At 40.7% G+C, this 25,513-nt stretch overlaps 1 protein-coding gene across 3 annotated transcripts in view; it reads left to right on the top strand.

Annotated features, from left to right (window-relative positions):
• Positions 1-25,513, top strand: part of NBAS (NBAS subunit of NRZ tethering complex) — a 333,323-nt gene that overhangs the window by 70,581 nt on the left and 237,229 nt on the right. For all 3 annotated transcript variants that reach the window (XM_058682573.1, XM_058682572.1, XM_058682571.1), the window contains exons 13-21: positions 7,300-7,363; positions 8,392-8,585; positions 9,829-10,086; positions 10,811-10,936; positions 14,553-14,704; positions 15,602-15,742; positions 16,003-16,081; positions 21,840-21,944; positions 22,565-22,701. In XM_058682573.1, the coding sequence (XP_058538556.1) occupies positions 7,300-7,363; positions 8,392-8,585; positions 9,829-10,086; positions 10,811-10,936; positions 14,553-14,704; positions 15,602-15,742; positions 16,003-16,081; positions 21,840-21,944; positions 22,565-22,701 (1,256 nt within the window). The remainder of the gene's footprint in view (positions 1-7,299; positions 7,364-8,391; positions 8,586-9,828; positions 10,087-10,810; positions 10,937-14,552; positions 14,705-15,601; positions 15,743-16,002; positions 16,082-21,839; positions 21,945-22,564; positions 22,702-25,513) is intronic.

Below are 25,513 nucleotides of genomic sequence, written 5' to 3'. Positions count from 1 at the left end.
TCCTACCTTTATTGCTATTTCTCCTGCTGCTCAGCACACCGCCTTATTCCCGAATTCATCCCATCCAGGGCCTGTGGCGGTCAGCCCCGCCCTTCTCGCGCTGTCGCTCAGCACAGGGAAGGACGAGCTGAAGAGAACAGATCTTGCTTTGAGACTCCTCATTCTAGTCTCAAAAGAAATTTTGTCCAGGGTTGAAAAGCAAGACTTTAATTTCATCTATTCTTTTCTTTAAAATTCTAAAGTTGTGGTCAAAATGCAAACTCCTTTGTTTACCTGGATCATTATGCTGCTTCACACTTGCTTCCTGAACTTTCCTGTCCCTGCTCCCTGCTTTTGTCCCATCCTTTCTTCATTCTGTCATACACAAATTCTTGTGAGGCTTCATCATTTTCACAGAACACTCTGTTTTTTTTTGTTTTTTGTTTTTTGATGCACATTTTAGGCTTATGTAGCTCTGGTCACGATTCATGTAGATCGTATTCTTGTAGCTTTTACAAAATTTACTGTAATAATAACCTCAATTATTACTTATTGAGCACTTATTCAGAGTTATTTAGCAAGTAAGCAGTAGAGTTGAGATTTCAGAGAGATTTCATCTCTCTCTGACTCTGATGTATATGCTCTTCCCATGACCCCGTGCAAAAATAGATACAGTTTTTAAAAGGTGGAAAATATATTTATTAGGCTTTATTTGATCTTTAGAAGAACAGAGATAAATCTTTTTTCCCAGTGAATAGAACACAGATGTCTTCAGCCTTCTCAGATGTGTTGAACTCTCGAGCCAGTTAGTGTGTATCACCAAAAACTGGAGTAAATAATTGACATAGCTTCCCGCTGGCAAACTCTGAAGTTTACAATAGATCTGCGCAGTACTTATGATGTGCTGGGAGAGTATGTGAGAGTGGTAACTCTTTCTTCAGCACAAAGGGTTTGAAAAACTATACTTTGCTTGAGTCTTTCACCTGTATCCCGGGAGTTCATCACATTGGCTTGGCCATTTTGGATTTGGATGGGTACTATATGAAGGGAGTCATCAAAATTTAGTGTACCACAGTAAGTGGTATAAAGCTTGTGTGTAACAGTTTTATAAAGAGTAAGCTGTTACTGTATTCATAATAATAATCATAAAATAATAGAGTTCATCTCTTTATTGAATCTTTACCAAGTTTTAGAGTAGAGAATGCAGTAAGTCCCAGTGAGATGCTCATAGTCTTACAAGGGGAATTATAAACAAATCAACAGAGTAACATGTTAATATTATGAAAAGATAAGCTCAGAGGAAAGACTCATAATCCAGCTGGGGGGAAGGATTGTTGGGAGTAAGTAGCATTTGTCTACTAAGGCTTGGCTGTCCACCCTGAGTGATAGGAACCTATTTCAATTGCTTCACTACAGTCCTAGTAAGTAACAAATGTTTTTGTGTTCTAATAGATGGGAATAGTGCTAAAAAGAAGTAAACTTGCATCGCTGCATTAGAATCAAGATGCTGGTTGGACTCAGGTTCTTGGACTTCATAGGTTAAGCCTTTGTTTCAGAGTATCTTTTGTAGCCCTTATGTTGACAGATTTTGACTTTTTTTAAAAAATTTATTTATTGAGAGAGAGAAAGAGAGAGAATGAGAACCAGCAGGGGAGGGGCAGAGAGGGGGACTGAGGATCTGAAGCGGGCTTTGTGCTGACAGCAGTGAGCCCGATATGGGGCTCGGACTCATGAACTGTGGGATCGTGGCCTAAGCCAAAGTCAGCACCCCTAGATCGTGACTTTTATCTGGGTGAGTGAGGTACTAGTGATGATATTAATGGAAAACAGGGAGAGAGGCCATGCAGTTGATGTGAACGGTGCTTCTGGAGTTCAGCATTCATTATGCAGAGACACTGGAAACACGAAACTATTAATAAGTCATATACCAAATATATTGGTGTCATTTTGTGTACTCATCACTGGCTGAGCCCTTAAACAGCTGCTCCTTTCTCACTCGTCCTGCAATAGTCAAGGGACCTCGGGTCAGCCGGGTAGGACAGGGCTCTGCCTCTCTTACTGCTGTTCTAGGAAATGAAACGGCCAAGCCAGTATGTTTAAAATAGATTATATGGTAACATATAGCGTAGAGCCAGCTTATAATTTTAGCTAAAACATTGTCTGAGAAGAAGCTAGTGTTACTGTTGCCCTATACAACTGTAGCCTCTTTTACCAAATCGTGAATTCAGCTCATCTGGGGCTTTCTTCATGTAATTCACTACTTTATTAGTTTTCATAATATGCTTTGTGTAATTGAGTATTTTCTCTATAAAATCTAATGATTAAAGATAGTTGTGGAAGTGCCTATTCTGATTTACTTCTACCCAGTTGTGAGTTGATTAAATACTTCAGCTTTCATTGTCAGTATGAAAATCCATCTGGCTAGAAATCTGTGAGTATTAAGTTTTGTTCATGTGTGGAATATAGTAAAATTGCTAAATTGCTGAAGTGATTTTCATTTCAAACATTTCCCATATGTTATGTTTGTATATTGCCATCTCATTTTTGGCCTTAATTTTTGTCTGAAGAAGTTTTACCATTTTTCTATTTGTACATCCTATGATAAAATAGGAAAGATACGTTTTGTTTCTCCTACAATTTGCTCTTTGCCACAATAGTAGGTATTGGACAGATTTTGTTAAATGGATCAATCAATGAAAGATAAGCGGGAAGATGACAGTTAATGTGACTGATCTTGACACGATCCGCAGCTGTCCTCACAGCTTCACTCAACTGTGAGCTCCTGGAGAAGAAACCCTGAATATATGTTTGTTCCACGGGGCCTAACATAGAGCTTGGCATAAAAAATACTAGTAAGTGTTTGTGGAATGAATAAGCAGTTGAAAGGCTGCTTTTATGCTGTTGGAGGCAGCGGCCTTCATTATGTTTAGCTTCTAGCTGTTAAAAGAGAGTCAACAATCAAAATTCCTAACTGAAGAAAACAGTGCTATCGCTGTCACTGTAGGATGTTCTCAGTCATGAGGTGGCATGTCACCCAAAGAGGAGTGACAGGGAGGTTGCTTCTGAGAATATATCAACATGGCACTAGGAGTGAGCACCCCTGGAGTGCTTTCACAGGGGCCGTGGGTCCTTGCTCATCCCGCCCTCAAAACACCGGCCTACAGCGTGTGTTTCAGCTACCATAAAGCATGGCCATATCACGGGCCCCTCACAGTTAGAGTTTTTACGGTTGAAGGATGGGAAGTCTGGCCCAGTTTGAACAGTATGAGAGAAGCAATGGGAATATCAGCTTTTGTTTTGTTTTGTTACTTCTTAATTCCCTTTACCTATTTTGCCCATTTCTCCCCATCCCCACAACTGCCAGTTTGTTCACTGTATTTATGAGTCAATTTATATTCTCTTCAGATTCCACACATGAGTGAAATCGTGTAGTATTTGCCTTTCTGTCTGACTTACTCCACGTAGCATAATCCCCGTGCATGTTGCCATGTGAATGACGAGATCTCATTCTTTTGTTTGGCTGAGTAATATTCCATCATGCATATACACCACATCTTTTTTCTCCATTCATGCATCAGCGGACACTGGGTTGCCTCCATATCCTGGCTGTCGTAAATCATGTTGCAGTGAACATATGGGGCTCCTATATCCCTTCAAATTAGTGTTTTTCTCTTCTTTCTTTGCTTACTTTCATTTTCCGGTAAATACTTAGTAGTGGGATTACTGGAATGTGTGGTTTGTCTATTTTTAGCTTTTTGAGGAAACTTCGCACTGTCTTCCACAGTGGTAGGACCAGCTTGCATTTCCACTAACAGTGGAAACAGCTCCCAATAACATTTATTATTTCTTGTCTTTTTTTCTAGCCATTTTAACGGGCGTGAGGTGAGAGATCTTATTCTGGTTTTGATTTACATTTCCCTGATGATGAGTGATAATTGAGCATTTTTTTTCATGTGTCTATTGGCCATCTTTTTGTCTTCTTTGGAAAAATGTCTATTCGTGTCCTCCGCCCATTTTTAAATTAGACTATTTGGTTTTGGTGTTGGGTTGTGTAATTTCTTTATATATTTTGGATATTAGCTCCTTTATGGACATGCCATTTACAAATAACTTCTCCCATTCAGTAGGTTGTCTTTTCATTTTGTGGATGGTGTCCTTTGCTGTGCAAAAAGTCTTTTATTTTGGGGTAGTCCCAATAGTTTCCTTTTGTTCTTGCATCCCTTGCCTGAGGAGACCTATCCATAAATAGTTGAAATAGTATGAAGGGAGGCAGTGGGAATGTCTGCTTTGAGAGTAGTGAGGCACAGCTGTGTCAGGATACTGGTCTGGTAGGTCACCTCTGCCTGAAGCAGAGTTATGTTTGGGCTTCTTTTTTAAATGTACTGTGCAGATAGTTTCATCCAACTCCCACATATTGTGAAAATAAACATTTAGTTCAGATATCTAGCGTGAATCTGTGTTCAGCCGTAAAAATGAATGAAGTACGGATGCATATTACAACATGGATGTACCTTGAGAACCTTCTGCTACTCCAGAGAAGCCAGACACAAGGGGTTACGTGTTGTATGAATTCATTTATACGAAATATCCAGAATAGGTAAATCCACTGAGGCAGAAAGTGGATTGGTAGCGGACAGGGCTGAGGGGATGGGGAGTGGGAAGTCACTGCTTAATGGGTAAGTGGTTTTATTTTGGATCGACACAAATGTTTTGAAACTAAATGGAAGTGACAGCACTGTGAACGTACAAAGTGCCACTGAATGTTCATTTTAAAATGGTTAATTTTCCATTATGTGAATTTTAGCTCAACAACAAAAAATGGCATCGCGAGTCCCATCTTTCCGCCAAAACCCCAAGACAAGCAAAAATGCAGATAATTAGAATGGATATCCTGTACTTCAGTTAAACTGACCCACTGTTTTCCTGAATAAGCTTAGTGTTTTTTTGTTTTTTTGTTTTTTTTTTTTAATCGGTGTACTTTTGTTCATTCTGTGTTTGCTGACTGGAATGTCTTCCTGCACCCATTTGCCATATCCAGATTTTATCCAGTCTTGAACGTATAGCACCCAGTGTAGTACTTCCTTTATACCTCTTGAATCCCCTTTGTCTTTCTTGAGGCCATCTTCAAAGTGACCTCTTCAACCTTTGAAGACCCCTCCACTTTTATCTATACCTCTTTTTGGGCAGCTGTTATATTTGAACTTGGGTTATAGTCACTCACATCTGTTTCTTAGCTCTCTACCTGCTTGAGTTGTGCGGCCAGTAATGTATGGTTTCTCTTCCTCCTCACAGTATAAGTGCACAGTGTTCATTGACTAAATGGCAGAAGAGACCACACCTTTGAGAGGCTGCAGGAATACTAGTACTAAGCTAATTTTCCTATAGCTTAGCCATTCTAATTAGGGTGCAGTGATTTAAAAGAATAATTCATTCCTGGGGCGCCTGGGTGGCTCAGTCAGTCGGGCGTCCGACTGCGGTTCAGGTCATGATCTCATGCTTGTGGGTTCGAGCCCCACATCAGGCTCTGTGCTGACAGCTCGGAGCCTGGAACCTGCTTCGGATTCTGTGTCACCCTCTCTCTGTGACCCTCCCCCGTTCATGCTCTGTCTCACTCTGTCTCAAAAATAAATAAACATTAAAAAAAAAAAAAAAGTAATTGATTCACTTATTCAGCATTTAGCTCCCGTGACAGGTGAGTACTGTGATAGGTCTGGGAGTTCGAAGATGACTCTGACAGAGTTCTGGCTGCGGAAGAACACATCTTCGTCTTGTGTTTAAAATCAAATTCACAAGAGACAGCCATTATTAAAGCCATCTGCACGGAACAGCCTAGTCCCGAAATGTCTGAAAACTGACCCTCATGGACTGGTGCAGCTTGTTCATGGTGCTCTTCCTCATCGTTAACTCTGATGAAGACAAGCCCACCTTGAATTCTCAATGTACTTATACTAGTGAGACGGTTCCGTTTGAAAAGATTTTGGAGATTTCTTGTTAAATTTCACTGTGATCTGTTTGTACTTGATTTCCCCCAAGGCCGAATCATCCTAGTTGTTTGTGGGACTTAAAGTGTTACTCCACCCTCCCCTTGTGTACTCCACGATGTCAGCAGGGAAGCACACATGTCCCCATATGAAGGTGCTGTGGGAGCACGTACAGCTGATGACTCGGAGGCCCTAAAAACGTCTGAAGTGCCCTATAAGTGACCAAAGAAGATTTGATCTTAAGGAATCCAAGTTGATTAGTTTCAGGAATCTATACCTTCTGGTATTCTGAATCTTTGAAAGTTAATTATGAGAAAGTAAACTGAGACAATCTATTTCTTCTGCTAGTATATAAATAGGCTTTTAGGGTGACTTTTTGGGTAAAGTTTAAAGAATTATATCTTCTGTTTTCAGTGACTGCTGTGAGTGATTTATCATAGTAGTGGAGATCAGGAAATTCTTTTAGGCCTTGGAAAGAAGTATCAATTTTAATACTCTTAAGGCTTAGCCACTGAGAAATTGTTGATAAAGTATATATTAAATGAGAAAGCACATTTTGACTTAAATATAGCATTAGTTTCTTTAGGCTTAAGATTTCACATAGCCAAATGATATTTTTGCTGGTCTTTTCCCGTACTGCTGTAATTCTGAAGATGCAGTAATTAACAGTGAGCCCAGAGGGGGTCTGGCAGTGTGTTCATCTTAGCTGTTGTATGACAGTGGAGAGAGATTGATGTGTCGTCACCTTCTCAAAGGTGGGCATGGCATTATGTTCCATGAAATTAGAATATGAATGGAGGCAGCTTGAGAATCGCATGGTTATATTTTTTTCTGTAGTGAGTTAGTCCTAGGAAGTTAGAACCGGGGATAACATGGAGGTTGCAGAGTCTAATCTCAGAGCCGTGGAGCCTAAGGCCTGGAGGGGTCACTCCACTTACAAGTTATAGGAGTAGGACTTGTACCCAGACTTGTGCTTATTCACCACAGCATAGCCGTTCTCCTCCCGGAGTGTAAGTGTGTGTATATGAGTGTGCACAGAACGAATGTTCGTGTGTCTTGCTCTCATCGTATTAATTGCACACTCGCTCTCTTACTTTTCTTCTGCATGCTCTTTTCTTCATTAAATTGAGTTACAGTGGTTCCAGGTGCACATTTTAAGTGTAAGAGCAAGGTTATTAAGAGGAATAGATTACAGCTAGGTAGAATACGACTAAGAGATCGAAGGAAAGCATCGCTTCCATATTTTGTTATGTCAAAAAATCCATAGTTGTTAGTGATGCTCTCATAATTTTCTTACATTGTTGACTCAAGAAGTCCTGTGCATATTTTTCATGTTTAGCCAGGCTATGACGACCTTAATCCTGACTGGAGGCTCTCTCCTGAGAAGAGAAAAAAAATCAAAGGTGAGTTGTATGAAATATGATAATTGAAACCTTATGAGACAGTAATTATATAGTAAAGGTGCTCTTTGATGATATATGTAGGGGATGAAAACAAATCTTTTTCTTTTTACCCTCCACGGTTCTCTGGCTGGGGCCCTGTAAAATTAGATTGACAGAAGACAGATTAACAGGAGAAAAACAAAACCGAAGTTACTAGCATGTACGTTGGGAGTAGTACCCAGAAATGAGTGACTCCGAGGGTTGGTTGGAAGTTGGTTTTCTGCAGCATCTTATCAAGGGAACAATAAAATTATTAAGTGACAAGACAAAAAGAACTTTGAGTTTCGCTCATTTCTGCATCTTAAAATATTTCTTATGTCAAACTGGTCAATTTTGAGGTGACAGTCCTGGTCTCCTTCAAATCTTTAAGAGGAAATCAGCATTGGGGCATCTGGGTGGCTCAGTCGTTGGGTGTCCGACTCTTGGTTTTAGCTCAGGTCATGACCTCATGGTTCTTGGGTCCGAGCCCCGAGTTGGGCTCTCAGCTGACAGCATGGAGCCTGTTTAGGATTCTCCTTCTCCCTCTCTCTGTCTGCCCCTCCCCCTCGTTTGTCAAAATAAACTTTAGAAGTGAAAACTATTATATGTCTGTCTTAAATTTTTTTTAAGTGTGTGATTCTCTCCTATTGTTAGTCTGAAAAGGGATATGTGAACATTTTTCAAAACCTTTTAGAACCTTTGTGATGCGTATGCTTCATACACACCAACCTTTCAACCTGTTCTGTTGACATGTGTTGGTAGACTTCATTTTTTGAGAGGGAAGACCTAAAGGTATTTACTGCTCCCGCATCCTTAGAATTTTGGACTTTGACAAATTGTCGGAACTCAGGTACCATTTTGTAAAAATTTGGGTGACGACTTCTAATTTATTTTTTCTTATTGAACACGTTTAGGGCCCACATATGGTTTTTAAATTGATCATTGGACCAAATGTGTTGTAGTTAATGCACATTGACGATGCGCTTGTGTTTATTTACTTTCCGCATTAGATAAAGAGTCCCTTTACCCACTGATTGATGTAAATTGGTGGGCAGCCAGTGCAGTGACTTTGGCTCGCTGTTCTGGTGCTTTGACGGTTTCGTCGGTGAAAACTTTGAAGAATTTACTGGGAAAATCCTGTGAGTGGTTTGAACCATCACCTCAAGTCACTGCTACCCATGATGGAGGATTTTTAAGTTTGGAGGTAATGCTTTCCCTTTTGGAGCAGCTAGTGTGTTGGAAAGAAAACCTGTATTTCACCAAAAATCCAAACACCTCATTTAGTTTTTAGTGATTTTTGTCCATTATTTTTATTGAAGTATGGATAAACATTTGATTTTTAAATTTTAGCTAGCCCATCATCTAATCTTGTCTTTAAAAACACAACCCTGTGACTGGAATCAGAGATTCAGTGAGAATAATAAGAAAGATCTATTGTTGAGTCAATTAAAAAATTTTTTTCCATTTGTAAAATTCTTTTTACATTGAAAAAATTGAAAAAATTCTTTTCCATTTGTAAAAGAATGGAGAAATGGAGTCATTTTGCTCTTTGTAAAAGCATTTTTTCTTCACGGACATGACATATTTTGTTCTTTTTCTTAGATTGGACATCTTAAAATGTAAAAGGTATTTCTAGTTAGATATGGTCTTTAACAAACTATTTCCCTGAAGTTTGGGAACTTAAAAATTCTGGTTCTTTTAGTAAAGAAAGCTTGTTTGTCATGACAGAAGACTTGAAAATTGAGGCTAGTCCCATAAAGTTCTGTTTTTATCATGAACAATTCTTATTCTAAGTCTTTCAAGTGTAATGACCTTCAATAGCTTTCATTTCAGTGCAGATTCACAAGTTTTTTTTTTTTTTTTTTTTAAATCTTTAAGTTTGTTACTGAGTCTACAGATGTGATTTAAAAAGAACCATGGCTTAAAATCTAAGCCAACTCTGTTAAGTCTGGAATGAAAGTTATCTTCAACAGTCAGGCTTTCAGACTCAGAACTTTATGAAGCTGTTACACATTTTTTTTTCCCCAAAGGGAGGGAGGGCAGGAAAGCTGGTCTCAGTAAAGCAAATAAATACCTTCATGTTCATTTTCTAAATAGATGAAAAACTCCTCTGTTTTTTCTGCAGCAGGTACAAAAATACCAAAGTGAAGATATTAACATTCTTTTTGTTTCCCTAAAATAATTGCCAGGCATATTTTTGGGAGATCATATTAATGAGCTGTTTTTAAAACAGGCTTTGGTTTTGGAGATTTGGAGCCAGTAAGACAGAGGATCTTTCTGGAGGTGTTGATGTATATACTGTCTGTATTGGGTTCTTTTGAAGCTTATTCTTAATCACATGGCTCGTGTCATGCATTGAACCAGAGCAGAATTAAAAATATTTTTCTCACTCTAAAGCTTGTCTTCAGCTCCTCACTACTGATTTAACATTTCCTTTTTCAATTTAGTGTGAGATTAAACTTGCTCCCAAACGATCTCGTTTGGAGACTAGGGGTGGAGATGAAGATGAAGGTGAAGAGGATTCGGATTCCGATCAGGAAATATCCGCGAAGGCTCGCTACTTCGGCTACGTAAAGCAGGGCCTGTACCTGGTGACGGAGATGGAGCGATTTGCGCCTCCACGGAAACGCCCGCGAACCATTACTAAAAACTACCGCCTCGTGAGTTTGCGCTCCACGACTCCAGAAGAGCTTTATCAGAGAAAGGTGAGGGAGCGTCCTATCGCTGTCAGAGTGCATAGGCATCCAGCTTTTATTTTATTGGAATGAGAAAAACTAATTTTTTTAACACAGAAATTTAAAGAGGGATCGTCCTATCATTGACCTGTTAGAAATACTGGTATTATAGAGCTTTTGAAAATAATGCTGGTTTTTGTGCCTGAGGAATCAAAATAAAAACAGTGGATGAAAGATGAATTCACTGAGACCGTTGGTCCACTTTGTGGATTAGCTGGGTCTTTGCTGCCCTTCACGTGGCCTTCAGCGCTCACCTTATCTGTGTTCAGTGCAGCTGTCTCCTCAGACTGCAGATGGTGAGGGAAGAAATGCAGACTTGCTTTCTAATCAGGCATCTGCCTGGGAAGCAGATTTGGTCCACTCTGAGCGTTCTAGTTGTTTGTGCCGGGTGCTGTAGTGTCCGGGGTGGGCTCTGACCAGGAGTCAGGCTGTCAGTTCTCCTTGTCTTGGTTTCACCATCATTTTACTCCATAAATATGGGCATTTCAGCTGTCTCTCAGGTGTCTGTTAAAGAGTGGAAAGAAGCGCTTGGTCTGTCTGCCACTCAAGTTTTTGGGCTCCTGGTGCCACAGTGCCTATGAGAATAGTTGGGAATGCATAACATGCTGTAAGGGTTAAGGTGATCGCATCATGATAGTGACACCGTGGGCGCTTCAGTAATGTAACATTCCTGTTCCCATTTCCTTGTCCCAAGATTGAAAGCGAAGAATATGAGGAAGCCTTGTCTCTGGCTCAGACGTACGGCCTGGACACTGACCTAGTGTATCAGAGACAGTGGAGGAAGTCCGCGGTCAACATTGCTTCCATTCAGAGTTACTTGGTATGTTTACATATTTTCGTAACGTGGTAAAATTCAGATTATGGGATACTTTTTGGTTATGGGCCTTTATATATTGCTGACATTTCTAAAGCTTATTCAACCTGGAGGAGTTATCCGGTTGTATTGGCCCTGCAGCTGGACCTTGGTGCTGAAGATGTGTGAACAAATATTCACTGATAAGCCAGCTAACTATCTGGTTTTTTGGTCTAATCCTTTCTCTTCCTCTACCTCACTTACCTTTCTTCACCTACATCATTCAGGTCTCATCAGGAACCAGAAACCACCTAGTAATTTGGACAGGGAAAGTTTTAATATGGAGCATTTTTTAAAAATTTATTTTGAGAGAGAGAGAGAAAGCATGTGCATGCAAGCAGGGGAGGGGCAGAGAGAGGGGGAGAGAATCCCAAACAGGTTCCACACTGTCAGCACAGAGCCTGACGTGGGGCTCCGTCCACTGAGATCATGACCTGAGCTGAAATCAAGAGTCAGACGCTTAACCAACTGAGCCACCCAGGCACCCCTGGAACATTATTTTCTAGTGAGATTTCCCATAAAGGGGTAAAGAGAACATTAAGGACTACCCTAGGGCTGAAGGAGCATACCCAAGGAGGGAACAGACTTGGAAGGGAGCTGGGGTTCACACCTCACTGAAGAGTGGTTGCAGCACATCGGCAGGAAGAGTTCTCTGCGGTGTCTTGGGCCAGGGCTGGTTCTTAGATGCCAAGGTTGGCAGGTAGGAAAAGGTAGGATGGATGAGCAAACTGATGCCTGCCGCTAGGTGCAACAGTAAGCGGAGGTTAGGGGTCGGAAGACCTCAGATAAGGACCCATGGCCATGACTGAAAAGAAGAAGGTCCTGCTATGCAGGTGGAGATAGTCTGGAAAGACACCTCCCCTTCTGCTGGGTGCCTGGGAGATTCACTGGGAAGGAATCTGCCCATAGGAGTACAACTGACATTCAGGGGAAGTTGTGTTCAGCAGAGCAAGGGGGCGGGGTGGGGGTAAGCACTCTGGAGGGCTCCTACATGCACTGGCTGCTAAGCCACAGGAGCAAGAAGTTTAGAACCTGAGCCTGTTAGGACTAGAGACCAGAGCCTTTCCTCCACAGGGGCCCTCTAGCGCCCTCTCCTGATGAAGCTTGATATTCTGTCCATTAAAAAATGGAAATCCTGTCTATCCCAGAGATAGCCGTGAAGAGAACTTTTGAAGCGGAGAGGCGATGTAACAAGCCTGCCAAATTCTCCCTTTGTGTTTAAATTTTCCAATTGGAATCGCTTCTCGGCTTTTTGGCTAAGATCAAGTGTAAAATTTCCAACTGGATTCCTCCTGCTTCCTGCTGCCTGAGTTAACGTGTGTTGTAGCCTGTGTATTTGTACCGTTGGCACCTTTGTGAGGGAGCGGTTGGGTTTCTGGCATGCTTTCAAGAGGCGTGTGGTTCTTCACATGACGTTTAGAAAAGAGAATACCTTTGCCTGTAGGAAGATCTAAGAAATGTTGGGAAAATGTTGTAATTGTTTTCCTGACAATTTATGTACACGAGTAATTAAAAATAAAAATCTGAAAAAGTTGTAAGTAAGAAGTTGATGCTTCAATAAAACTGGAAGATAAACTGTTAGTACAGGTAAGACGCCAGAGAAGAGAGAGCGTGAGAGATCATGAAATACAGAGAAAAAGTTGCTTGTATATCCTTTAGAATATCAGAACACCAAAGCTGTATTATCTTTCTTCTTTTGTGATCAAGACAGTGAGTTGTGAGTCTATGTATACCCGCCTAGGGCTTTTTCTGGAACACAGTAGAGGACAGTTTTGGTCTCTGAAGGAGCTGACAGGTGTTAAGAGAGAGCAGGTACATTTTTTTATTGGGAGAAATACTTAATTCAGCGAAATAAATAGGCAGTTAAGAGTCAAAGCACTTGGCGAGGGGAGGTGAAAGGGGTACAGGAGAGACATAAATATGACCTTCCCTTTTAGGGAGCTTATAATCTTTCTGAGAAGATAAGCCTCATGTCTAAAATATAAATAACTAGGGATGCCTGGGTGGCTCAGTCGGTTAAGTGTCCAACTTCGGCTCAGGTCATGATCTCACAGTTCATGAGTTTGAGCCCCGTGTCGGGCTCTGTGCTGACAGCTCGGGGCCCGGAGCCTCCTTCGCCCGGAGTCTGCTTCGGATTCTGTGTCTTCCTTTCTCTCTGCCCCTTCCCCGCTTGTGCTGTGTGTGTGTGTGTGTGTGTGTGTGTGTGTGTGTCTGTCTGTCTCTCTCAAAAATAAATAAACATTTAAAAAAATTAAAAAAAATAAATATAAATAACTATGCAGGAAGATTCCAGATAAATGCTGTGGGAACCCAGTGAAAGTAGCAATCATTTTAGACCTAGTGGTTATGGAAGGCCCTTTGTAGTGAAGATGTTTTGAGCAGGTTTGAGAGAATTCAGAGCAGGCCTCCTGGAGTTAAAAGATTGGAAGGCATTCTTCATGGGACAAATGGTATGAGCAAATGAGAAGAAAATGAGCATGACCCGTGGCATTGACTAAATCTGTCCTAATCATTGCTTCGTGTGTAGTTTAGTACCTGGTCCCCAGTAGGTGCCCACTAGCTATTTCTTGGATGAGTAAATGAGCTCTGTAAGTAAACCAATCTGCTGGATCTGGTATTCAACAGTAGTGAACTTGGAGAAATATGATTAGAAAGATACATTGATTTGGGTTCCGGAGGATGTTGAAGACTTGTGATGACTTAAGCTTTTTATCTGTAGGGTAATGGGAAGTGTTGTGGATTTTTGACTGTGGAGGTGCTGAGGGAGGTGGTGTAGAAGACGAGTTGGTGTGGAAGGGGAGTGATGGTGGGGAAACCCTCTACGGGCAAGAGACCCTTCTGGTGTCACAGATGTTATGTGTTGATGACATAGACTGGTATGGAGGCCATAGACCTGGAGAAGAGGAAGTGAGTTAGAAGACATTTGAAGGAAGAATTGATAGAATGAAATATGTAAAAGAATGAAGGGTAAACGTCAAATGTCACTTAAAATTTATAACCACAATGACTCTAAGAGGAGGGAAAGTCAGGGATTTTGAGTGGAGTCAGAGGAAGCAGTTGGGAGGGAGGAATAGGCCCTTGGTCTTTCCAAAGAATAGCATATTATGACTTTGATGATTAAATTATCATCCGCACTTTGTGATACATCTCATGGTCAAGTAAGTACAGAACTGTGATGTGCTATGCCTCGTTAGTTTCGTTTCAAAGTTAAACATGCTTGTTACAATAGGATATATCTTATTTTGCTTTTCTGCTTTATTTTCGACTCTATTATATAGCCCAAATGCAAACTAACGAGCAGCTATACAACTCTGGGCAGATCTTTTTTATGTTTCTGAAAAAGAGTCCTGAAGCTTTGGGTTTCAGCTTTGGGTTTCTCTTCATTAGAAGAGAAAGGAACGCTGTAGGAATCTCATTCTCTACGTCCCATTTTAATCATTGTTGGGGAATTTTCCTTTTCCTGTGGGCCAAGGGCATAGGTAGCTAGACTCCCTTAGGTATGGCTTTACAATTCTAGAAGGCAGCTGTTAGGTGCTGTCACATGTTATGGGTTCTGTAATGCCTCTTTTTTATTTGTATCCAGAGTAAAATAAAGAAACGATCTTGGGTTCTTCATGAGTGTTTGGAAAGGGTTCCTGAAAATGTGGACGCTGCAAAGGAACTGCTTCAGTATGGATTGAAAGGCACGGACCTGGAAGCCCTGGTGGCGATAGGGAAAGGAGCAGATGATGGCAGGTTGGTCACAGAAAGACTTGGATTCAGGAATAAAGGTGACTTTGTGAAAACATTTAAGCTGAGAGTGGTGAAAAGTAAACTTTATTTAGGTTTATCCTGTAATGAGACAGTTGCCTTTGATCAATGCTTCCCTTATCTGAGGTCACAGCTTTCTTTACTTTGAGTTAAGTATTGTACATATGAGCGCTTGGTGCTAAGAAAAGAGCAAGTTCTACGAAGTGTTATTGGATGCTGGCAGTTTCTAAGCTGTGGGCTGAAGGCATGGACCTGGGTGTGCTCACTAGTCAGAAGCACCCCCCGGGCAAGTGTGAGCTTCATTCACTTTGTCTCTGGCCTTGTACCCTCTTTAGAGAATTGGAGTGCTTAAATTATGTGTTTTGCAAAAGCACTTCATAAGCTTTTAAGTACCACACAAATGCCTGTTAGTAATAGTAGTAAAGTTACTTGGCAAGAGGCATTGCTCATCAGACATTTGGAACTCTTTAAAGTTACAAACGTGATTGTGTATGTGATAAATAAATAACGTAAATGAGACGGACATTCATTACCATTTTAAAACCTTAAAAAGAAGTGATTCAGATTATAAACTCTGGGCAACATTTTCTTCATCGGCTGTTTCACCTCGGGTGAATATAACCTCCCATGTTTTCCTAAGTGGTTTTTATTGTCATGATTTTAAAATTTCTGTATGTGATGATTAGTGATGACGTTTTGCTCATCCTGTGGATACAGCGTGTGCATCTCTTTGCCTGCAATACAAAAAGCATTCTTTCAAATAATTGGTTGTTTCTGTTTCTGTGAAAATCAACTTAGTAATAAAATCAGCCAAAGGAGTCGGCCAAAGTAGGAGAAAGCTGCTTTCACGAATAGCTTTGGGTCTTCTGTTTCTTCGTGCAGATTCACATTACCTGGTGAAGTAGACATTGACAATCTCCCCTATGAAGAGCTGTCACCACCTGATGAAGAGTCTGCCAAGAATAAGAAGGAGAAGGAGATGAAGAGGAGACAGGAACTACTTAAATTAGTAAACTTTTCGAAGTAAATGATTTATTGCTGTTCATTTGCTTCTGTCTTTAAAATAACTAGTCAGTTAAGTGTGTTCTTTACTAGGATTAATGGCTCTAAATTATTCCAGCAACTTCCATCAAATGCATTTGCTATTATTTTACCCTGGTGCTTCTGTGTATTGTTCTGTCAGTTTGGGGCTTAGTGGAATATTGGTTATTTTTATTCTATTTTAACTCCTAGAGAACTGTGCTTCTGTGTTAATATAAGTGGCCTAATATTATTCACAACAGGTTAACACTGGAGCAAAAGGAACTTTGCCGTTGTCGGCTGAAATTATTAACCTACTTAGATCGGCTTGCAACATACGAGGTGAGGAGTAGTTTTAATCAGACCGATTATGTTTGTTCGATCTGTTATTATAAATGCTACGGCTGCCCTAATATCTGACGGATCTGATCTTTATAACTGTTGTTTATGAAAGTATCATTTTGTGCAGAAGCAGTTTCTCTTACATACCAGCTTTGGTAAAAATTAGAGATTGTGGAAGGCACAAGTTGTTGTGTTAGTCTAGGGAATAGAAAGACTAGCTGTTTTGGTATATATGGTTTTCTGGATATATGATCCTTTTGATTTACTTTTATTTTACATTTTTATCTTCAGGTATGGTGCGTAGCTGTCTCTAGCCAAATTTCAGTATATACTGGGTTTTCATAATCCTAACATGAATATTTCTTACTCATTTTATTTCAGTGATTTGTTGAATTTAGTTGGTTGAACTTTGATTCTAATTATGGCCAAAATTAGACACTCGAGCTTAAAAAAAGTATACTTTATATTTATTTCTTTCGGGGACACAAACCCTGATGTTCAAACCACGTTCAGTAGCACGATTCAAGTGTTGTTAAAACTATTTCAGCAAATATAAATAACTTAGATGGCTTTTTCACATGACCCTTATAGCCGAAATTGCCCAGAAATTAATACAGATTTCCAACTTTCAAAGTTTGGCTTCCCTGGCAGGTTACTTCCTTGGTCTGAGCCTCCTTTCTGTGGGCCTTGGTACTGGCACAGCAGGCGCCCAGTAAATGTGACACCTGATGATGTGATCTTGTCCCTGTGTTAATATGCAGGTATTTAATCCTTATCCTACCTGCAGGCAAATCCAAGAGACTTTGATTTCCCACCTGGTAATAAAATAGAAGTGTTTTCAGACAAAATACCAATGACAAAAGAGGGCTATTTATGGTTATTAGAAAACATAGTAGTGAGTATATCATTTTCATACAAAATACTTTTTTTTTTTGTTTTTTTAATTTTTTTTTTAATAATGAAATTTATTGTCAAATCAGTTTCCATACAACACCCAGTGCTCATCCCAACAGGTGCCCTCCTTAATGCCCATCACCCACTTTCCCCTCCCTCCCACCGCCCATCAGCCCTCAGTTTGTTCTCAGTTTTTTATTTTTTTATTTATTTATTTATTTATTTATTTATTTATTTATTTATTTTCAACGTTTTTTATTTATTTTTGGGACAGAGAGAGACAGAGCATGAACGGGGGAGGGGCAGAGAGAGAGAGGGAGACACAGAATCGGAAACAGGCTCCAGGCTCCGAGCCATCAGCCCAGAGCCTGACGCGGGGCTCGAACTCACGGACCGCGAGATCGTGACCTGGCTGAAGTCGGACGCTTAACCGACTGCGCCACCCAGGCGCCCCTGTTCTCAGTTTTTTAAAAGTCTCTTATGGTTTGCCTTCCTCCCTCTCTTTTTTTTTTTCCCCTTCGCCTCCCCCATAGTCTTTGTTAAGTTTCTCAGGATCCACATAAGAGTGAAAATACTTTTATCTGTAACTGCTGCTAGTTTGTTGGATGGCCATATTATTTTAAAGCCTACCTTTTACTGTGTTGGACTTTTTCTTCTAAAAAAAATTTTTTTTTTAACGTTAATTCATTTTTGAGAGACACAGAGCATGAGTGGGGGAGGGGCAGAGAGAGAGGGAGACACAGAATCCGAAGCAGGCTCCAGGCTCTGAGCTGTCAGCACAGATCCCCATGTGGGGCTTGAACTCACGAACTGTGAGATCATGACCTGAGCCGGAACCAAGAGTCGGACGCATAACTGACTGAGCCCCCCAGGCATCCTGTGTTGGACTTATATTTTGAGGTAATACATAAAAGTGTGTTATGAACTGCAGAAGTCGGTACAGATATAGTTTATTATTTTTTCCTAGCCTTTGTTTTACTAAATCTTACTGATTTTGAGATCTTAAGGAGTTCCATAAAATGTTCAGAGTTTGACTATGCAGTTAATTTTTTTTTATTGCCCTTTAGTTACTGAATTGCTATTTCCTATTTGGTAATATTTCCGATTTGATAATAGGAAGTACTATTACATTTTTTAAAGTATTTGTCGAGCCACTTTCTTAGTGAATTAGGCTAATTAAGCTTTCAAAAAGTAGGTGAAATTGATGAATTTGGCTATTCAAACTTAAAAATGAAGATGTTCAGATACAGTGGCTAACCAGCTAGATAGCGGTAGAGACAGGCATTGCATTTTAATCATAGTGCATAGCTTATTTTATTAATTCTGTGATGAATTAGATAAAAATGGATTCATTTCAAGTTCACGCGAGTGCCTGGTAAGTACCAGCTGTCATGCGGGAGGTGGAGGTAAGAATAGGGAGCTGTCCTCCTGGAGTCCTCACTTTATAGGCGCTAAGTGACTATAATAATGTGCAAAGAACTGGTGAGGGGGCGTAGTGGAGTCCCGGGGGTGTCCCAAGAAGATGCCTCAAAGGAAGTGATAGTGCAACTAGTACTTAAAAAAAAGGCAGGCGGGTTTTAGGGGCGGGGCGGGGGGGGGGGGGTTACTATGAGGGGCACATGATGGTAGAAGTTCCGTAAAGGCACAGGGGGTTTGTCTTGTTTGCTGTGACATCCCTAAACTCAGATTGATACCTGGCTCGTTGAGGAGCTCAGCAGATATTTGCTGAAGCAATCAGTAGGTCAGACAATACCTTAATAAATACCAACGCATTTGTTGAGGACTTAGCCACTGTGCTGTGAACTTAATCCAGATTATTTCTCAGCAGTCCTTTGAGGCTGGTACTATCCTTGCAGTTTTATGGATGCGAAAACTGAGACTTGGGGAAGGAAGGTAATTTGAGTAGAAAGCAAGAACTCCTAATGAAGTCTCTCGTATTCAGTAGCCCGTGCTGATAAGCGGCCTGCTGTATGAGGAAAGGCCTAGCGGCATTTAAGAAGATGGGGTGCACCTGGCAGAGACAGCTCGTTTGGGGTTTGGCGGAGGGGCAGCACAGACCAGAAGGAGGAGGGGTGGTTAGAATAGCTTCTGGATACATGATGAAAGGACTTTCATGCCGTGTAAGAACTTGAATTGTTAGAGATTGAGTGGGTCTAGGACACAACAGGAAGGGGGTAAGTGGAGACGGTTGTGGGCAGCTCTTTCAAGAAATTTTGTTTCAAGGGAGCCAAGAAGGTGGGGGTAGCTACAGGGTATATGAAATCAGGAGTTTTTTTTTTTTTTTTTTCATGGAAGGAAGAAGACGTATTGTTCGTATACTAATGGGAATGAACCGGTGGAGGGTGAGGAGGAATTTACTGAACAGAAGAAAGAAGAGATAATGGCATGATTGTAGAAACAGGAGAAATGGGATCCGGAGCTTGAGTGGGGTTTGAGGCTGTTTTGGGAGCAGATGTATGTAATTTTTCTGTTGTAACTGACAGAAGGAAAATCCTATTGGCATCGGTACAGGTAGATGTACAGTGTTAGTGGGTTGGAAAATGAGAGCTTTCCCATCTAATCGTGTCAGTTAAAGTATATGAAGCAAGTTTTTAGTCGAGAATGGAGACGGGAATAAGGTGATGGAGGTTTGGAAAGAACGAAAGAATTGTGGAAAAGTTCTTAACAGAATAGGAGAGAAAGCCTGTTAGGGAAATGGTGTAGCCTTGTGGGACAGCATGTTTGAATTGAGTTTATAAAATTTCAAACCTTCTTTAAAATATAGAGAAGAGTATAATGAGCCTGGATGTACTCACTGCCCAGCTTCAACCATTTTACCAATCTTGTATCTTACTCTCCACTCCTGCCTTTTCTTTCACTTAGTCATTTCAAAGCAAATCCTAGACATCTTATCATTGTGCCCGTAAATACTTAAGTAGTGTCTGTAATTGGTAAAGACTTTAAAAAAATAACCACAATAGCACTGTATTATTTCTAACAAAATGAGTAGTAATTCCCTAACATCATTTGATATCCGCCTCACGTTCAATTTTCCCAGGTTGCCTCACGCATGTTTTTACAGTTAGTTCGTTTGAATCGGGACCCTAACGGTGTTGAGATCTGGAAATGAGAACTGTCAGCTTGGTTTTGTGGTATTTCTACAGAGACTTCGGGTAACTTGTAATCAGGGTTCATAGTTGCCTTTGACTGAGGATTAGGTTTTGCCAGGTGAATATGATAAAGGGAAAGAAGCAAGGGATTAAAGAAATCTCTGTATAATGATGGGCCAGGGATTAAGTTGGTTAGAAGGGATAAGAGACTTTGAGGAGAGAGAGCAGGTAAAAAGCCTAGGGTCGGTGGATTGGATGTGTCAGTGAGGCTGAGGAGTTGCTGGAATGCCAGGGACTGGGTGGGTGGAAGGAGCAGTCGCTCACAAGTCTGGTGCTTGACGTGGAGGCGTCCAGAGAGTTCCTTCTTGGTAAGAAAGATCCAGGGCGGTCCTAGGATGTGTAACTGAGGGAATAAAGGAAATGACTGTTGTGGATGAGGTCGGGGAGCGGAGAACACTTTTGAAATGCTGGCTTGCTTTTTTGGTTTCCATGAGTATGTGTTAAACTCTTCCCCCTCCCCCTTCCTTCTCTGGCTCCTCCGTCTACTTTTCAGGTGCAGATTCCTCTCGCCCCCACTACTCTACTTTTTGGTTTTTTTGGTCGATCCTTTAAATGATGTTGCTCCTTAAGGCTGCTTTCATTCAACTTAATCCCCCTCGAAATCATAGTCACTTTTGTTTTTTTGTTTTTTTTTTCAATATATGAAGTTTATTGTCAAATTGGTTTCCATACAACACCCAGTGCTCATCCCAAAAGTCATAGTCACTTTTGTATTAATTACAATACATCCTCTACATAACGCATACCTTACCCCAGAACTCCAGATCTATCTATCCACTTGCCTTCTGGGAAGCTTCTTTTAGACTTGCTAAAGTTCCAAACCCAACATGTTTGCAAGTGACCTTCTCAACCCTCCATCCTCCCTCCCTCACCTCCTCCACACCTCCTCATTCTTCTCTCTTTCCTACCTCAGTAAATTGATTCAGTCAACAAATGATTTACCGGTTATTATGTGAAAGCAGTCTGCTGGGTATCTGGGGTTCAGCGTGAAACATGGCAGATGTGAGCCCTGTGTCCTACGTGGCAGTGGGGAGATCTGCACTTGCAGTTTCCTTGGCTGACTCCTTCCCGTTTGTCTTTTACGTCTCAGCTTCGGTGCCACTTCTGGGAAGCCTTCCCCGTCCTCCCAAAACTAGTTTCGTAGCACCTTTCCTGTGTGTGCGTGTTTCCCTTTCTCTGTTCCTAGCTGCTCATTTGTCTTCCCTACTAGGTTTTAAGCAATTTGGACGGCAGGGGAAGTGTATTGTTCATTGTATCACTGCTGCCTGTCACAGCGCCCCTGGCACCTAGTGGACACTCGATAAATATTTGTGGAACGAATGAATGGTTCCATCTGCATTTTGCTAGATCACCAGCAGCAGTGGGGTTAATCTAAAGTTCCCCTACAGACACAGGTGCTTGTCCCACACAGCTGTGTATAATGGCTGCTTATTTGCTTTTAGCAGGTGGTGGGTTTTGGTTGTCCTACTCTAATGAATTTTTTACTGCCTATTTCATTTACTTTTTAATTTTCCTTTGTATTAACAGCATTTATAAATACAGCCATTTTCACAATAAAGGCAAGAATGCAGATGTACTACTTCAGTTAACAGTTGATAGTTTAATTAATTCAGGGCTTATTTATTTAGGGAGGCAGAGTTGTAAAGGTTTTTTAATATTTTCTTGTCACCCATATTTAAAAGCCTTTTCATTATCAAGTCGCTCTTTCCCCTCAGGAAATCCTGGGAGTACCTCATGCATCTGAACAGAGGTATGATGCTGAATTCTTTAAGAAGTTCAGGAATCAGAATATTGTTCTCTCGGCAAGAACTTATGCTCGGGTAATTTCTTTTTTGTAAATAAAAGAATTATGGTTATTAACACTTTCTAAGTCTCTGAGCCGTTTGGTTAATGTTATTGCATGCATTTGCCATTATTTCATTTTTGTTGTAGTATTAATGTAGAGAAAATGGAACCATATTTAAAAAAAAGTTTTTTAATGTTTGTTTATTTTTGAGAGAGAGAGAGAGAGTGAGCATGAATGGGGGAGGGCCAGGCTCGGGCAGGGGGGGCGGGCAGAGAGAGAGGGAGACAGAATCTGAAGCAGGCTCCACGTTCTGAGCTGTCAGCATAGAGCCCGATGCGGGACTTCAACCCATGAGCCGTGAGATCATGACATGAGCCAGAATTGAGTGTTTAACCGACTGAGCCACCCAGGCACTCCTGGAACTATATTTTTAAAAATGTTTATTCATCATTCTGAGTTTTAAAAATAAGTAATTTTCATAGCATTAGATTGAGATACATGGTGCAGACTAGGAAGAATTGGAAATATTTCAAAGTACCTTTTATGTCAGAACTGCATAATGAGCTAATTTTAGGTTTTTGGATATTGTCCTACAAAATCATTCCTTTTTTTCTGAGGTTTACATTGGAAACTTAACCCTTGCCGTTTGTACAGGAAAGTAACGTACAAGCCCTAGAAATTCTGTTCACTTATCATGGATCAGACCTGCTTCCTCATCGCCTCGCGATTCTCTCCAACTTCCCAGAGACCACTTCTCCACATGAATATTCTGTCTTGCTGCCTGAAGCTTGGTATGTGACTTTGTTTACTGAATTTTATCTTCTTTCTAAATAATAAGTGTTTTGTCTCATGCTGAATAATCTGTATTAAACAAAAGTAATTTTAATGTAATCTTAAACTTTTTTTCTGATTATAAAATTATTTCTATTTTATTTTTAAATGATCTCAAAGCCAAAATGCATCTAGCTTAACAGGATGACCTTAATTTAATGAACACGAACTTTTCTTTCTTTCTTTTTTTTTTTTTTTTGTTTGCTTTTCTCTGAAAGCTAAAAAAAAAAAAAAAAGTCTTTTGATGATAGAAGTGAACAAAAAGAAGCTTGAGGTGCTCTTTTCATCTTCATATTTCTTTTACCCCTGTATAGTGATATGTAAAATGCATTTTGTGAATTTATATTTACAAGTGTTTTAGAATATAATTTATTTTCTGCCCCTTGGCAAAAATAGATCTAATATTAATAGATGACTTTTTTCTACTGTAAATTGTTAGTATACATAAAGGGCTATCCCTTAAAAGTAAAGAGGGTGCTACTGTTTCAAAAAAAAATTTTAAAGTAATTTGAGTTCCTTTTTGGTTGTCGTCTTCTGATGTCTGCTTAGCCATACGATTTTCTGAAATTTCAGAATTGGTTTGCAAAATAGTTTTAAATGCCCAGCGCTGGATTATCTCTGAATGCCCGTGGTTCCTTTACTGGAGCTGCCGTTACCAAGTTAAATTGCAAGAAATACGTTAGGTATATCATATTGTAGTGCTGTGGTGTTTTGGGGGGTGGTAATCAGAAGATAAAGTTACGTGGGATCATTGTGTTGGGATGTGTTGCTTAGACAAACTTTGAAAAGATTGGTTTCTTATGAGTCTTTACTTTCTCCATGTGTTTAAAATGAATATAGTTAAAGTTTTTTGTTTTTTGGTTTTTTTTGCTTAATTTTTGTTTCTCAAGGTCATGTTGAGTATATTTTGCTCCAGGTGGAAAACATGAGGGAAAATAATAGGTTTTAACAGTAACCTGTGTCTGTGTCTCCTCGTAATTTTGCGGGACATCCAGCAGGGCGGGGCCTCTTCTAGGAGCCTCTTCCATAGACGTCCTCCTTTTCCTGTGTTCTGATCGTTTTGTTTGGTCTTGTAGCATAACCCCTTTTACAATATATTTCAGTCATTTTCATTTCTGCTCTTCTCCCTCTTGTTCCATCTTTAATAAATATCCAACCCGAAGCCCGAAACCAACTCTTTAAGGCACAGACCATCTCTTACTTAGTTTTGGATCCTCACAGTCCAGGTTTGTACCTGTGCAGTAGAGTGTCTGAAAATGTTTGCTGACTGGATAAAGTAGATCCGCCTTGTGGCCGTTTATAAAAGAGACCAAAAGCTGTCCTGACGGGAGTGCGGTAGAATATACTTCACCTTTAACAACCGAGGCGCCCTGGTGAACGTTCCACCAAGGCTCCCATGGCCTTCATTCACAACTCCGTTGCTCCTTTAGCCTGTGGGTGAAGCCCTGTTCTTCTACCCTGTTTGAAGTTCTACTCTAAGGGATGCCTGGATCAGGAAGATCTAGTTATAGGAATTGTTTCCTTTTTGAGGAAGTTTATTCTTGTTTGAATACTCGGTGTTTGTTTATTTTTAAATCACTTTCAAGTCAGATGAACACAAAGTGTCTGTTTTGTTGGAGTATGAGTGTTCCCCTCTACTTCCCCGCTCACTGTTTGCTGAACACCATCCCTGTGCCTGGCACTATGGGAGGGATTCCGAAGCACGTAAAATATTGTTCTTCCACAGGACTAATCAGGTATGTTTTATATATCAACAGAAATTCCTGCTAACAGCATCACGCTTTCAAACTGAGCAAGAAATGAGCCGAAAAGACTCTAAATACATTTGAAGCTTTTTCTGCCTTTTTTTTTTTTTTTTTTTTAACCCCCTCAGTTGCAGTGTTTGAAAACTAGTAACATGATCTTCCCACTTCCTCATTTACTGCCTTCAAGGACTGTAGAACTTTCTGTGCACATGCCTTTTTTTTTTCCTGGCTGTATGTACTGTTCAGCCACAGAGCCCCCGGCTCATCCTGCTTTACAAAGTGCCCTTCATTGTCTCAACTTGTATTTTGCAAGTAATAATGACTTTTCAATAATCTGTTAAATTGCTTTGAAACAAGTCGCTGAACTCTAAATGTGTGGCTCCCAAAATGCAGAATGGCTGTGTAACTTCTGCTCAGTCTTCAGCTTGCTGTCAGGGTAAGGGCATACAGTCCCCCGTTTTCTCCCTCCTGCCTACACGAGCCTCTCATTGTCCCTTAAATTGCCACCCTGCCTCGGCCGTGGGGCTGGTTTTGTGGCCAGTGTGCCTCCTGCCTGGTGTGCCCTTCTCCTAGATCTTCATGTGACTGGGCCTCCTACTTCCTTCTGAGTCTCCCCTCAAAGGCTCCCTCTTCAGAAACCCCTTCTCTGACCACTCTCTGCAGGTAGCCTCCGCTCCCTCCCACAGCTTTTGCCCGACCCGGTTTTTCTCCATCGCACTCACACCTAACATATTATGTGGTCGTTTGTCTTCTCCACTTTATCTGATCTCCCTCGGCCATCCTGTTTACGATTTTACCCTCACTTTAAATCCTCCTTTCGTGCTTTAGTTTCTTCCTAGCATTTATCACTCCTACTTTAGTTTGTGTTCTACTCATTTATTTTGTTCCCCCCGCCCCCTGCCCACCCCAGTAAAACAGCAGCCCCAGTAGGACAGGGATTTTGTGTGTTTTCCCTTCCTTACCCGCCCTGCACTTAGAAGATTGCCTGGCACATTGTAGGTACTCAGTAAATACTTGTTGAATGAAT

Source organism: Neofelis nebulosa, chromosome 9 (genome assembly GCF_028018385.1).
Source record: "Neofelis nebulosa isolate mNeoNeb1 chromosome 9, mNeoNeb1.pri, whole genome shotgun sequence".
Lineage (NCBI taxonomy): Eukaryota > Metazoa > Chordata > Mammalia > Carnivora > Felidae > Neofelis > Neofelis nebulosa.
The sequence above is the reverse complement of the archived record's forward strand: the minus strand, read 5'-3'. Positions and strand labels throughout refer to the sequence as shown.